Here is a 16080-nt window from a genome sequence, read left to right as displayed (position 1 = left end):
TGTGTGTGTGTGTGTGTGTGTGTGTGTGTGCGTGTGTATATGTGTGTGTGTATAATATATATATATATACACCTTGCTACGTGTACTGCGTTAGACTAACCGAGACTTGACATTTGCACTTATATATTGTTGCTCTTTTGTTAGTTTTGACTGCTTTTATTGTCCTCATTTGTAAGTCGCTTTGGATAAAAGCATCTGCTAAATGACTAAATGTAAACGTAATGTAAACGAATAAGTCATCTCGTCTGAATCATGAGAGAAATATGCACAAATCAATCATCATTTAAATGCAAAAACAAGGACACCAACTTTACATCTTCACGTCCCTAAAAATGATGCAGAACGAAACAAACTGTAATTGATTGCAGAAGTCAGTCAGGTGGCCTGTGGGTGGTCCTGGGCCAGTGAAAGCAGCTATGGATTCCAGACCTTATGCCATCAGTCTTATGGTCTGGCTATGTAAGATTTCTGTAACATGGAGCTCAGCCTCAGACTAAAAAGTAAAAAAATCCAAATTTAGCAAGTCCTCTTTGACTGGAAATTAATGGATGGTGGAAAGAAGGAAGAGGTTTAAAAATTTGAACTAAAACAGAAAGAGCTAGGAAGAAGCAGTTAGAAAGATTTAACGAGAATGGAGAAATAGAAAGAAAATGACAATAGGCTGACCTTTCAACCCCCAAAACACAGTGACAAATAAGTTGGACATGTCCATGCCTCCCTCTAGTAGACATTTATATCTTATCTACTGATGTACATCCAGAACAGTGCCCAACATAAGCATAAACTCTATTTTTTGATGTTGAATAATGGTTTTTATTATGAAACACACAAAAAAATATCAGTTGGAAGGACTAAGAAAAGAACAACCATGTACCTCGAAGGAAGCATGTGCAGCCTGTTCCTAAAGGTAAACAATGATTATCAGATGTACTTTGAGTTTTCCCCCATGTTAGGTAAAGTTTTCCATTAAATACACATTTACTTACAGACATTATAGACATGGTTTAAATGGCATTTTCCCTTGTTAAGGCAAACAAATTTTGAGTCTTTATTTTCCTCCTAAAATGTGTGACTATGAAACATCATACCTTACGCACAACACGGGAAAAGACAGTACTGTGGCAATCTCATGTTTTCATTGTTGGTTCCATCGTATGTTAACATATAGGGTTGATTCATGTAAAATGAGTCACTTTTTGACAGTTGTCCCAATGTCTAAAAGTTGCCCAATTTAGCTGTATTAACCCTACGATATTTTATCATTTTGTAATTACAGTTCCAGTGTTTTAATTATAGTATAGTGTTTCATTTTTACGCTGAAATAAAAGCTCATAAAGATCTCTCATGCTTAGCATGAAGATGACATTAACCAGTACACAAAGCTCCTGAAACAAGAAGTTAGTCTGTTTATTGGCAATTACTACCAGATAGGTCTACCATTAGGAATAATATAGAATAAAACATTGGTTTTTGTTTTCTGTCATGTTAGTGGATGACGGCAGGTCATGGGGTAATTCATGCTGAGATGCCTGTGTCAGATGGACGCATTCATGGCCTTCAGCTGTGGGTGAACCTGAAACGTGCAGATAAAATGGTGGAGCCTCAGTACCAGGAGCTGAAGAGCAAAGAAATTCCCAAACCCAGCAAAGATGGAGTTACTGTGAACGTAATCTCAGGGGAGGCTCTTGGAGTAAAGGTAGGTGTTATAGCACAAGCTACTGAGCTGAGAGCAGTTTTGTATTTTGTTTTCATTTTCATTTAAAACAGGGAAATATCAGGGTATATATTTATATATGTATGTATATACAGTACAAATATAATACCGGTCAGAAGTTTGGAATAATTAAGATGAAAATCTATTATGCTCACCAAGGCTGCGTTTGTTTGATCAAAATACAGTAAAAAGCAATACTGTGAAATATAATTACAATTTAAAATAGCTTTTCTATTTTAATATATTCTCATATATTCTTCAGTTTTAATGTATTGTAATTTATTCCTGTGATGGCAAAGCTGAATTTTCAGCAGCCATTACATCAGTCTTCAGTGTCACATGATCCTTCAGAAATCATTCTAATATGCTGATTTGGTGTTCAATTATTATCAATTACTATTGGTACTCAATTATTAATAATAATACAGTTCTTTTAAATTGTAATAATATTTTGCAATATAATTGTTTATACTGTCATTTTAATAAAAAAGCAGGCTTGATGAGCATAAGAGGCTTCTTTAAAAATCCAAACTTTTGACCATTTGTTTAATATAAAAAAAATCGTCAAAGTTGTGCGAATGTAGAAGAGCTTACTGATTTGTGAGTGAACAGTTCATTTGAATCAGTTGATTTCAATGAATCACTCAGATGGAATTATTGGAATAATTGGAATTATTCATTAGCAGATATATCTGAATTTGAATGGTCTTTAAAAAATACTTATCGAGTAATTATAAACTACTGGAAAATTTCATTGGTTAAAAAGTGTGGGACCTTGTAGTAAGGTTGTTTCTAGCCTAGCATAGCAAAGGTGCTTCACACAGAACAAAGGTGCTCATTTGGGAGCCCATGTTGTGTCTCAGTCCAGTTTCTTCTAATTTTCCCCATAGTTTCCATTATCTCTCATTCACTATCAATAAATATGCAAAAACTTTCAAAACGTATTAAAAAGTTTGTTTAATGGATTTAAAAAGTGGTGGTTGAAACTCTTTATACTGAAGCATTAATATGAAGTATGGATGCTTTTACCAGCCAAAAGTCCGGCATGTTTATCAGGTGATAAAAAACATGCTCCTCATAATTATTCTAAACTCTGAACTAAACCACTGAGTGAAAAACAGGAGTCAGTACGCCTGTTTGCCTGACACTAGCATCTGTTTATCGTCTGTAATTTCGCAAACATGATCATTTGTTCATCCATTTATCAACACATTATGACTTACCCACGCTTCTGTCTGTCTCTTTCCCGTCTATGATTTACGGGAAATACAAAATACAGAATACAAGATCCTAGAGTCACGGTGAGCAGCTATAACGGAATGTTTGATCCAAATGGCCGACTTCTTTGTAAATGTTCCAGCCAATCAGAACGTCCGATTTACAATCTGATACTGGAGTCCATCACACTAATTGCTGCTGCAAGGGGATCCTCTGCCCCCTCTCTCAGACAACAGCAGGAAATTCAGAGCAGGTTTTATTGGAAGTGTTTTTTGTAAAATGTGGTTATGGAGATTTTCTCTAGGGCAGAGGGATGGATGCAGCGTTGAAGTTAAATGTGGGTCAGCCAAATACTTGGACTTACTGGAACCAGATATGCACTGGAACTCACACACAATGTTTTTACATCTGTTCGAGCTCATAATTTAAACAATATTTGTCTTGTAGCAATAATGAAACCTGGTAAAAATGGATATGTTATGAATAAGGAACATAAAATGTTGTTGTCACAGTAGACTTCTGCTGTAAAACATAATGTTTTCAAGATTATGTTGTGGTATTTACATGCCTTTTCTGTTGTCAGTCAAAGATTTACACGAGAACTGCAACCATGTACCTATGAAACATCATACCTTACACACAACACGGGAAAAGACAGTACTGTGGCAATCTCATGTTTTCATTGTGGTCTCAGACTTTTGGTTCCATTGTATGTTAACATATAGGGTTGATTCATGTAAAATGAGTCACTTTTTGACAGTTGTCCCAATGTCTAAAAGTTGCCCAATTTAGCTGTATTAACCCTACGATATTTTATCATTTTGTAATTACAGTTCCAGTGTTTTAATTATAGTATCTCTTTCTCAGGTTGGACAGCTTTCATCTACACCCTTGCAGGTTCTTTATGCATTGATGAGTTCAAATGAAGCCCTCTAAAAAACTTTGTCTTCCTGCAGGCAAATCCACTAGCAGCTTTCCGTCCTTGAAATTCGAGCAGGTGCTTTATGATTATTTTTCACTTCCACTCTCTCTCTCTTGGACATCTGACAGACATTTAGACTATTCTTATGATCTTGTGCCAATGGCAACTCTAAACTCTCACATTGAGAAATGAGATTGCCAAAGCAGTGTTTGATATGTTTTTTATTAGGTTGATTTTGATGATTTCCAGGTTGTAGGAAATTAAGCACACGTTCATTAACAGTAAATACTCCATCTGTGTCTTCAAAGGAGTTTCCAAATGAATCTTGTTTTGCCATTGTTCTCTGGAATATATTTAGTATAAAATAGAGCAAATGTTGAGAAGCTGACTTTTTGAAACATGATCTATGTGGCTGGGATAATATGTGGCACCATCTTTGCCCTACAAAACATATCTCTCGCTGACATTTTTCTTCATTTAATCTGGTTTGTGGGGTATCTGGTCTTCAGCAACCTTGAATTAGCCTCGGGTTGTTAGCCAGGTCTAGTTATGTAAAATTATTAAATGTGTATATCTAGTTTTATAACATATTTTGTATAGGACTGTGAAATTTATTCTGGCTATTTGAATTTTCCTCAGGCCCAGATGATGATCTGCAAACAATTGAGCCACACCACACGGTGGTTTTGGAAGACGTGAATGCGTCAGAGTGGAAAACAAGGTATTTATTTTTCTACTGTTCCTAGGAAGCTATTCTGGTGGTTAGTCTGTTTATTCCCTTTATTATTATTTCCAGGCAGCTGAAGAGTCTCACTTTGTGTTAATTGCTGGCGAACCCATTAATGAGCCTGTGGTTCAGCATGGTAAGTTATAATGGTATTGGTAGGTAATATTTGACATTTTATTGCTCAAGTAATTATGAATTAGGGGTATGATTACATGATTTGACTATTCATTAATCAAAATAAATGTATTGCATATCAATATTTGCTGAGAAAAGACCCCAAAAAGATTCAAAGTCATTACATTGTTGTGTCCGTTATATTATAAACATATAAATACATTTCTGCATTATACAATTTTCATATTTTTCTAAAACCAGAGGATTTATTTATTTGTTTCAGAGCCTTTTGTTATGAACACACAAGAAGAGATTGATCAAGCCATCTCTGACTACAGATCAGCCACTAATGGATTTGAGAGGGCAAAAGTTTGGCAATCAAAGATTGGTCAAAAGTTCTAAAGTTTACTTAAAGATCCATCTCTATGGGAATATATGTTTAGTTTGTTTTTTGTGCCTCGATTGAAAAATTAAATGAAATGAATGAAATATATAAAATGTGTAAATAAAAAGTGAGATAGTAAGATATCACAAAAATACGTTTTAAATGATGAATTATGGACACGTTCTGTTGTTTTTTTTCTTCATAGTTGTGTGCTGAACTACGCCTGTGGTTACTCTGCTAGTACACCTGTGTTAACTAAATTTATACATCCACTAAAAATCAGCTTGGGATCAGTTGTTAAAAGTAATTACAAAAATAGCTCAGAAAAGTAAAGTTAGCTTTGGAAAAAAGCTCTTAACATCATTTGTTTGCAGATGCTGGTGTGATAATTTCATATAATACACTGATGTTCATATTTTTTAGTGTAACTTAAAGGGTTAGTTCCCCCACAAATTCTGTCATTAATTACTCATGTCGTTCCAAACTCGTAAGACCTTCATTCATCTTCAGAACACAAAATAGAAGAGAAGAAATTGTTGAATAAAGCTGTTATTTTTGTTTTCTTTGTGCACAAAAAGTATTCTCGTAGCTTCATAACATTACGGTTGATACACTGATGTCACATGGACTACTTTAACAATGTCCTTACTACCCTTCTGGGCCGTGTCAGTTGCATTTCTGTCTATGCAGTGTCAGAAAGCTCTCGGATTTCATAAAAAATATCTTAATTTGTGTCCGAAGATAAACGAAGGTTTTACGGGTTTGGAACGACATGAGGTGAGTAATTAATGACAGAATTTTCATTTTTGGGTGAACTATCCCTTTAACCCTAACGATTTTAGATCTACATTTGACCACACAATTCATCCACATTTGATAAAAGTGACCATGTTTAGAATTGACACAAACAATAAGGTAATAGATTCCTTTAACCACTTATAATAGATTTGTTTGAAGCTTTTAAAGTAAAAGCATTCAGATGATCGGATCGAGCTCGTAGAGTGTGGGTGCAGAGGACGGCACTCACAACCCATTACGCTGCATTAAAGCTCCCTCTAATTCCCGACTCGTATTACAAGCTCATTGTTGAGTCTGCCTGAGAGTGACGCACACACACACAGAGAACGAGAGAAAGGGCATATCGGCTTAGCTCCCCTCCTTTTTCATCCCGCCACATTGCTGCCTTTAAGTGGAATATTGGCTGGATTCAGTCTCTCTTCTCTACAACTCTCTCTCTCTCCTCCCTTCATCCCTCCATTCCCCCTTACTTCCTCCTCCTTTTCCTTCCCTCCTCCTCCCCCTATTTCACTCCTTGCCCTCTGTAGAGGTCTGGATCACATTTAAAACCACATGTTCCTGTGTGCGAGCAACTGAGCCTGGAAGTCGGCAAGCAGAGTGGGACTGGAGCATACAGTGACGGGACAGACACACACGCCTCCCAGACGGCCTTGCACGCACTGGAAGCTGAAGAAGACTGGATGTGAGCCCAAGGCGGATTTTCCAAACACACATATAGTTTGACACATCCGGATCTGTGGAGACACTGGGCCAAATCTGGCCAGTCCAAGACGGATGATAGCATCAAGAGGTTGTCCTGATCAGAGAGAAAAAAGAAAAAAGGAAAAAACTGCAGAAAAAAGGAAAAAACTGAGAAGCCCAGAGTAGACCAGCGCAGATGGATGTCTCTTTCTCCTGCTCTTTTTTTTAAAGAGGAGAGCCCATTTGGCTTTGGAAAGCTTGTTGTGACAGGTCTCTACTGGTGCGCCTGTGTGGTCCTGTGTGAGAAACCTGCTTCGTGATTTGTGAGCGTGCGTGAGTGTATACAAGACTGGCCTCCCTTGCTACTCAATCGCTGGACGGTATCCTGGATAGCAAGTAGCAGAATGAAGACACAGAAATGTGCTGGACTTCACATGTTGTTACTCCTGTATGTCAGACTGATGCTGGCCGTGGATGCCTACAGACCCCAGAGAGTAAGTATGGCATCTCTCAGCAGACATGTAGAACATCACTTGCAGCCAAAACCTCAGGACATTTTATTTGTTCACAGCCAAATTTGAATGAAACTGAGGTTTAGTTGAAAATAGTTTTCATTTTTATAGGTTTTCAATTGTTATAATGCCCATATTCAGTTGTGAGGTCTTTAAAAAGCAAAGTCTGTTAATTTACAATCTTAAAAATAAGGGTTCCAAAAGAGGGTTTTCCAATGATGCCAAAGAACCAAGAACGAAATAACCTTTTTTTCTTAGTTCTTAAAACATTTAAAAAATCTAAAAAACCTTTATCCACTATAAAGAACCTTTTGTGGAATAGAAGGTTTCCATGGATGTTAAATATTCTTCATGGAACCATAGATGCAATAAAATAACCTTTATTTTAAAAGTGCACTCACCCTCATGTCGTTCCAAAACTGTATGATTTTCATTCTTCTGAGGAAGACAAAAGAAGATATTATGAAGAATGTTTTTGTCCATAAAATGAAAGCAGTTGGGTCTAAAATAACATTAGACCTCAATGGCATTTTTCAAAAAAAAAAATATATATTTTCATTTTTGGTTGAACTACCACTTTAACATGGCTGTTACAAGAGGATTTAAGTCATTTTGCGCTGACTCACCGAACAGGGACCTGTTGCAAGCTCAGCAGGGCCGGATGGGGCCTCCTGCTGCGACCTTAAGGTCACTTAATAGCAAATTCGATCATTTTCCTGTGTGTTACCGTGGGAAGTGAGGCTTAAATCAATCTGAAGTAAATGACAATGTTCAGAATTGCAGTCTTCGATGTAAGATGGATGGTCCCTCTGGAAGCACACTGGGAAACTCAATGACTATTAATGAGAATTTCCAAAGACAGGTTGTTAAGGCCATTCATCTGTTCTTCTGTGCCTGTGTATCAATGGTAGGTTATGTAAGAAGGGTTATGGGTTCCAAGCAGTGGCGTAATAGCATAATATCCTATTCGTTTTCACAGATACACTCCATAAAGAGGCTGTGTTAGCATAAGTGTGTGTGGCGTGTAGCCTGGTATCCGAGTGCAGCCTGAGCCATTGTAGGCTCTTTTATATGTTCAACTGCTCAATGTTCTCATCCGTCTCATTTCTTCTTCCTTGTTAGGGGCCTCCACCTCATTAATTTTGCACAGTTGTAACTCATACTCTTACTTTCTTTTAAACCCCTTCTCATTCTTTCGCTATTTCTGTTTGTTGTTGCATTGTCTGCACGGGTAATTGAAAGCAGACGGCTCCACCCTAGCATACTGAAGGGATCATAGAAGATCATGTCACTACACAACAGCAGGATGCGGGACTTCTCTGGTGATGACTTCCATATCGCGTGCCAGCCCTCCCCATCCCAGCCTCGGCTGTTTTACTTTCCTCCCGCTTTGTGGCTTTCCCGTCTCATAAAAGCATGATTGGAAGTATTTTGGCCCCTGTTGCTCTTTTTTTAATTTGCCCTTTTTGTGGGACACACCCGGTGTGTAGTAAACATTCAAAACAAAGCCAGTGCTGGTTATTGCATGCTTAAATACCTCAATATTCTCAATAACTCATGTGGTATTGATTGAAAGGTGGCAGACCAACTAGTTAAGCAAACCCCATGTGCGTGATCTACTCCACAAACTCTATACACTTGCTATTCTGTAATTAAGGGTAACCCTGTGACAGACCGATGTACTGACCAGGGGTGCATATCCCAAAAGCATCTATGATCTCAAGTTCCATTCAATAGAGTTCAGTGGAACTGGCAACTAAAACTGGCAATGCTTTTGGGAAACACACCCCAGGCTGGCCAGAATGTATCCTTAGCCGATTAATATAAGTTGGTTAATGTAATAACATACAAAAAGATACATTTTAGGTTACATTTAAACAAATACTAAATAAAAGTTCATTTAATCATTTGTTTTCAGGATTTATGCACATATGCCTAATGCGACCGTACATAATCACCCTTATTACCTGGCTACTCACAAAATAAATAAATACGTGGACATGACATATTGCTTTGTTTTGAAATGATGATGTTTTATCATCATATCTGAACATAATTTCTCACTTTCATCAAAAAGCATAGTACAGTATAAAATCTGCCTAGCAGCAAGATGAAAACTGTAACAATATTACAGTAATAATGAGTCAGTATTGGCATTTTCTTAGGTAATTTTCACTACAATTAATAAATGAGTCACAAGATGGCATCTGTTGTGTTTGAATGATCGAGCGTGCAAATCTGCGTTGTTACACCAGAGATACTAGAAGTAGCCAGATGAGCAGACTGGTATACTCTGAGAATATTAGGAAATATCAGACTGCGAAATGCCACGATTGACCAATAAGAAACATGTATTCCAGAGAGACCCATGTAATGTACAACATATTGGCATTATATTGACCATTATTTACTCTGTAGGTATCAATACCGACACTGGCCACTGAAAGAGTGCCCACTGGTGACTTTGTGAAGGTTATTCTGCAGCTGTCACTAGGCTCTTACTAGTTATTCAGTCCATGTTTTGCAAAACAGCCATGATGTTCTGTTCATATTGGTGGCACGCATCCCAAACTCCAAGCCCTGGGATCTGTGTCTTCACTGAGCTTCTAAACAGGTGGTCCATACTGAGCTAATAGAGCATATGTTCCAGTTGTTTAGAGTGGGCCTCTGCCAGAGGGTGTTCCATGTGTTTGGCTACACAAGCTGGTTTGAGTGAAGAAATTTGGAACTTTATGGCCTGACAATAAGCCTAGACTGAGCACGAAGATCTAGACAAGTTCTAGAGATTGAACTCAAAAAATTTGGCACTTAGGTCTCACAAAGTCTAACTGTGTGCAATTGTCCAGTCAGCAGAATTGCTTTAGATGAATCAAGACTCCATTCACCCACAATGAAGGTTGCAAATTTCAGCAAGTTGTGAGGGAACACTCTGTGGATTATATTGAGGTTGTAATACTAAGGATCTGTGTAATGTCTGACGCAACACTGCCTATTCTTTGGTGACAGAACTACATGGGGAACAGCTGCATCCTTTCCCTTTTGTAATACCAATTTTTTACACAGCCAAAAAATGCTTCGAAAATCCAACATTATCACTACTGCCCTCTAGTGGATAGAAAGAAAATACTCCTTTAAATGTGCACTTAGATTTTTTCCTTTTAAAAAGTTGTAGCCAACCACATAATAGCTATCAATATATATGTGTGCTCTCACATTACTGTAGCCTATCTATCTAGTAATGTGATGGTCATTAACTCCTGCTGGTTAGCATTTTATCATGGCAAGACTTCACATACCTCACAGACAGCAGGAAGTTTGTATGATGCAAGCTTTTGTAGTGGGTTGTAAAGTTGGGGGGTTTTGAAGTAGGGAAAGAAGGTGTTCCTAATTTGTGTAGAATTAGGGCATTCGTTTGTTTTGTCCTTCCATTTATCTAACACCCACTACATTGTTCCATACTTTTGGCTGAATTTTGCTCAGTGTGCCTCAAACATATTCTTATAAAAATGCCTTACCTTTGTATTAAAGCAGCACTATGTAACTTTTGGTGCTCTAGCGGTTAATAAACAGAACTGCACACATCCCGTGGAAGAACATTCCAACCGGAGCTACTGCTCTAAGTTTATGTCTATGGCGATTCACGCAGGTATGTGTTACTCTGCAGCGGTGAGGACCTGACCAGGCTACATAGTCCAAATATAAGTACTTATTATAAGTGAGAATTTCCCGTGATTGCATAAAGGGCCTATTGATGGATGGTGTCAAGTGGTGTCAATTCATCTTCCAAACACAGTTTGGAATTCATGATGTACTCGCTCATTATATACATTTTGCAAATTTTGAACACAGAAAAAGTTACACAGTGCTACTTTAAAAACAGCAGCCCCATTGTCATAATTTTTTTCACATTCAAGATTGCATTTCTCCATAGGACATAAACCAGGAGAGGTGGGAACAGGAACTGAGGGAAGCTGGGAGTCTGGATGAGCTTCTGATGTTGACTGAATACCCTGACTGGAAGCTATGGAGATGCAGACTCAAGCTGAAGCACTTTGAATATGCCACTCCGCCTGAGAACCGCAGGTCAACACGCTATGCTGCCACATCATTCAGCCCAGAGATGCTAAAAGGTTGAGACCTTCATGCAGACACATCTGGGAGCATGTGCTAAGCACACAGATTTGTGTACCTAAAAAGTACCTACATTTTTTTTTTCCCCCCCCAGATATTGATGACGAATGGCAGAAAACACAGTGTATGCCCAGAGAGACGTTTGTAGATGTGGCCAAAGAGCTGGGAACCAATACGGCTGTGTTCTTTAAGCCCCCGTGTGTCTCTGTCTTCAGGTGTGGCGGCTGCTGCAACAAAGAAGGAGTTACCTGCCGTAATACAAGCGTCACTTATGTCAATAAAACTGTGAGCACTACTCATTGCATTGCGTGGGTATTACAAACAAATTAATGTCCAATCAAATTTGTTTCTACTTGCTCATTTACATGGAAATTATGTGCAGTTCATTCAATATACAATCAAAAGCAGTCTTTCACAGACTTAAAGGGATAGTTCACCATGAAATAAACAAAATACTGTCATAATTTACTTATTTACCCTGATACTGGCCCCTTTTAAAGCCGTTTTGTTCCATGATTATAATCGATTGGAAGAGAGCGACTAGTATCATTCTTTAAAATGTCTCCTTTTGCGTTCTACAGACGAAATAAAGTGATGCTGGTTTGGAACAACAGAATTTACATTTTTGGCTGAACTATCCCTTTAACATGTGTTTATGTATACATACTGTTATATTTGACGGTAAGACATCCTTTTCCTCACAGATTTTGAGTGTGAGTCTGGCTCCGTATAAATCTGGACCAGAGCCCGTGCTGGTGAAAATTGCCAATCACTCTGAGTGTATGTGCCAGGAGCACGCACTGATTCGCAGACATGTTCGTGAGAAGCACAAGAAGAGGTTAGTAAAAGAATAGGTTAGTGCGAAAACCTGGTGCAACCTTGACATGAAATATTAGGTACACGATGTAATATTCACTATAATGTTTCTCCAGTTAATAGTTTTAGAAAATGCCAGCTTGATTACAAACAGGTTGAATGAAGTTCAATCAATGAAGCAATCAGTATTCCTCTGCTCTAACATTGAGTGCAGTGCATTTTTACTAAAATTGACTGGGTATTTCTTGTGGTGCTACGTCACTCCTTGAAATATTAGACCCAACCCTTGTTTTTCCAGTGCCATGCTGTGCTATTCACTGTTGATACAACAGTGTTGCTCTTGGAGAAATTACAGATTGAGCCTTGCTGAGTGGCAGCCATATGTAGGAGTTTGAGTGCTTGTTGGCATAATAATATGTTTGTACGTGTATGCAGTTGCTCTCCTACACGTAAGCCAGAAGACAAGAGGCTATGCAACAAAGGTTTAATATGGGACTGGATGGCTGAGCGATGTGTGACGTACCCCTCCAGTAAACAAGGTCAGTGAGTAATTAATTTCAACTCACGTATTGCCACTTCCTGTTCTGGCCTAATGCACTGATGCCTTGTTTAAGTTTTAGTTGTTAGTCGCTATATTGCATGAACTTTCATTCAGTATAGACCCATCAAGGCGCACACACAACAACAGGATTTATATTTTTTGCACAGTTATTGCATCTGCGATAACACTTTTTTTTTTTTATAAACCAGAGCCTCCATCTACAGTCAGTGAGGAGGACTGTGAGATTGATGTAGAGCGATGTGAATGTATTCCAAAAGTATGGACACACAGATTACACCATACGTGACACGATTCAACAAATCTTCTGAAGGTAGAACATTTTTCATATTAGTTTCACACTGTTGGATATTAAAAATGTAAGGCCTTATGTTTTCTTTGAGTGTTTTTTTTCTTTTTCTCTTGACATTCTTATATATATCTTTTTTTTCTATCGCAGAGAACTTCGGGAATAATTTTAGGCCTACTGTAATATTGTTGGGGTCTTCGCTTTGTTGTTTTAGATAATATACAGATACAATTATAAAACAATTTCAGAGCAAAACTATGTTTCACATCCATTGAATTATACATGTATTTATTTATTTAGCCATCTAAGCCATGTAATATTCCACTCCATGTCGGGGTCTGATCACCCTTTCAAGATTTATTATGTGATAATGCCTGATTTATTGTAAATTCATCAGCGAATTAGCATTACATGTTATTCAGATTCATGGAGAATATTAAATTAGGGAGGCATGTTTGAGCTACTTCTCACCATCTGATCAATGACAGTTTGTATATAATTATTATTATTTTTTTTACAGCTGCAAGAGAGAAAACAATGATGAACACAATGCCCTGACAATCTCCTGCATTTGCCAGTGCAGAGACTGCAACACACCATTTAATTTATTTATCTCTCTATTTATATCAAATAAAAATACTTTTATTAACATTTATTCACACATCTCATTAGTAACATGGCAGCGATAGCTTTCTAAATATAAAAACAATGCTGCATTTCCTGTCTGAACACATGAAAAATGATATCTGAGTAAATGTCTCTTTTGCACTGAAGACAACGTTTCACCCTAAAGAATGTCTGTGGAATTTCTTAGATATAATTTATGTTTAAAGCAGGTACAGTATATTTAAGTATAAATTATAATTTGTCAAATTATTCCCTATATGGATTCATCCACGTCATGTTTCCATGGCACAAGAGGACTACAGTATATGTGGGATGGTGTACAGAAGTACTTCATTACTTGACATTCATTGAGAAAATGGCCAGGCCTCTGTTTAAGTTGATGTTTTCACCACTGAGCATGCTGCCAACAATAAAAAATTATGTACTGGAGATAAAAGCTGTTCAAATAATAAACAAAATGGTTAATTTCATAAATATGCCTATGGTTGTGATATTTTCAAGGACCACAAAAACCATTTTAATGTAGTGTATGAAAGCATAAACTACTTTCAAAGAGGAAAAATTTAGTTCTTGGCATGTTGCAAAGACATTTCATAATTTATGTCAAAGAACAGTTTCCTGTATAAGGGTGTGTAACTCCATAAAACCATACCAGAGTGCTCTTTCAATCACTTTGGTTTGTTGTAGTTTTTTTAGTATAACCTGAAATCAATATTAATTCAGTGAATGTGGTTCTTTTTAGTATTGATTAAACAAATAGCAAAGACGGACTGCTTGTCACAAACTATATACAATATCTCTATTTAACTATGACTCAAAACCTTTTAAATGATACAGATTTTTGTTTCAAATTATCTGAAAAGCCATATTAAAAATCAAGGACAGCAGTGACAATGGAAACCTGACATTAAATAGTCAGTGTGTTTACTGAACTGTATCCTAGACAATTACAGTGGACATATTTAAGGTATGTGCTTCTGGAAATAGACTATTCTCTGCCACATTCTATTGCAACAGCAGCTTCATATTGACACAAACTAATAAATATCAGTCGCTGCATAGACGGTTTTTGGCAGTTTACGTCTTTTTTGTAGCAATATACAAAGTAATATGATGATATTACCATAATTAATAAATGCATAAATTATATTTAGTTAAATGTTGCTGTTTGTCTTTTTTTTTTACTTTTGTTTACTAATTTTTTCAAATTACTAGTAGCTTTGAAGATACAATCTTCCCAGCACTGATTATATATCAAAGCAAGTCTGAGTAGAAATGCTATGAAATTGTGTGGTTGTGATAAATGGGTGAACAAAACCACCAGTACTTTTTGCACTGAATGGGAGTTATTTCCTGAAATGAACTACTTTCCACATATATTGCACAGAAAAGACAACCTGCCACTTCTGACATTTTCACTCGGGCACCTATTCATCTCCTTAAGCATCCTTGACAGTTCGGACATCCTCTTCCTCCAGACTTCTGCGCACACTCTCTGTCCATTACTGTTGAAGGTCACACAGTCATTGCCCCCTGGTGTGTTAAATGCCTCGGAGTCTTCCAAGATACCTGGACCTTTACGGATCACTTTGTGGCAAATGCACAGCATCCCTTAATATATATATATATATATATATATAACAGCACTTACTACAGCCCTAATTCACTTAGCCTCTTGTTCTGTTCATCTCTTCACTTAGGGACTTTCTGACAATTCTGTATCACCATTTGACACCATCCATCAATAGGCCCTTTATGCAATCACGGGAAATTCTCACTGTTTATCTCATGTGTCTCTAGGTACTTCCCAATGCTGCCAAATGAACTCATTTTTCAGGCCACAGTGTAGGCAACAGACACCATGATCTAAGCACTCTTCACATGAAAGGCACTTCAGACCCTTTTTTATTATTTAAACTTTCCCTGAGGTCTGCTCATACAATTAGTTAAGCATTTGTTCATCATTTTGTTTATTACAATTTTCTCTGACAATTTCTTGTAGCTGTGCCTTTAAGACTTCATGCACCCTATTGTTTTTAACTGTGGCATCATTCATAAGCAGATTCATAATAATAAATGCTGAAATGTGCTACACAACTGAAACTGAAAATTGTTCATCAGTTCATCGGAAAGTTCTAAAAAGTTACAATATCTGTTTATAGTACAACAAAGAATGGATAAAGGAAAAATTATATCATTTTAAAATAAATGTCTCTTTCAAACTACTCAAATATTGGTAAATAACAGTAAAATACATTTTTAGCTTGATCTCTATTTTGAAAGGTGAAAATCAGACAAGACAATGGGAAAATTAAGCTAACTTACTTGATAATAAACTTTTGTTTTTTGCTTGCTGGTTTCTTAACATAATTTAAAGTAATAGAATCAACTGGATTGATCCTGTTGGTGGCAGAATTGCTGCAGTAAACGCTATTGTTTGTCTTGTGTTTTTAATCAAGTGTTTGACTAAACCTCAAAAATAAAAGCCGAACAATAATCAAAATAATTTCCATTTATGCTGTCAAACTGTCAAAAGAAACTGATTAATTTTTGGCTATTAGCTACTTCAAGTTAGTAAAGTGTACTG

The 16080-nt window shown here is 37.0% G+C and overlaps 1 protein-coding gene and 1 pseudogene across 1 annotated transcript; both read left to right on the top strand.

Moving 5' to 3' along the window:
* The first annotated feature begins 1492 nt into the window (after positions 1-1492).
* On the top strand, positions 1493-5097 carry LOC107556462 (pirin-like; annotated as a pseudogene).
* Positions 5098-6217: 1120 nt separating this feature from the next.
* Positions 6218-13917, top strand: LOC107556455 (vascular endothelial growth factor D-like). Its single transcript, XM_016239580.1, has 7 exons — positions 6218-7053; positions 11003-11201; positions 11297-11487; positions 11907-12040; positions 12454-12557; positions 12769-12890; positions 13387-13917. The coding sequence occupies exons 1-6, from the start codon at positions 6964-6966 to the stop codon at positions 12864-12866; spliced, it is 816 nt and encodes a 271-aa protein (XP_016095066.1). The 5' UTR covers positions 6218-6963; the 3' UTR covers positions 12867-12890; positions 13387-13917.
* The last annotated feature ends 2163 nt before the right edge of the window (positions 13918-16080 follow it).

The sequence above is a fragment of the Sinocyclocheilus grahami genome, unplaced genomic scaffold (assembly GCF_001515645.1).
Source record: "Sinocyclocheilus grahami isolate Dianchi unplaced genomic scaffold, SAMN03320097.WGS_v1.1 scaffold20.1, whole genome shotgun sequence".
In the NCBI taxonomy this organism is placed as follows: domain Eukaryota; kingdom Metazoa; phylum Chordata; class Actinopteri; order Cypriniformes; family Cyprinidae; genus Sinocyclocheilus; species Sinocyclocheilus grahami.
This window is presented reverse-complemented; position numbering and strand designations above follow the sequence as displayed.

Bases quoted from the DNA above. Each gene is read 5' to 3' on its own strand.
- LOC107556455 (XM_016239580.1), top strand. From the start codon at position 6,964: ATGAAGACACAGAAATGTGCTGGACTTCACATGTTGTTACTCCTGTAT. The intron at 11,488-11,906 runs GTGAGCACTACT...TTTTCCTCACAG, and splicing joins TCACTTATGTCAATAAAACT to ATTTTGAGTGTGAGTCTGGC. The intron at 12,558-12,768 runs GTCAGTGAGTAA...TTTATAAACCAG, and splicing joins GTACCCCTCCAGTAAACAAG to AGCCTCCATCTACAGTCAGT.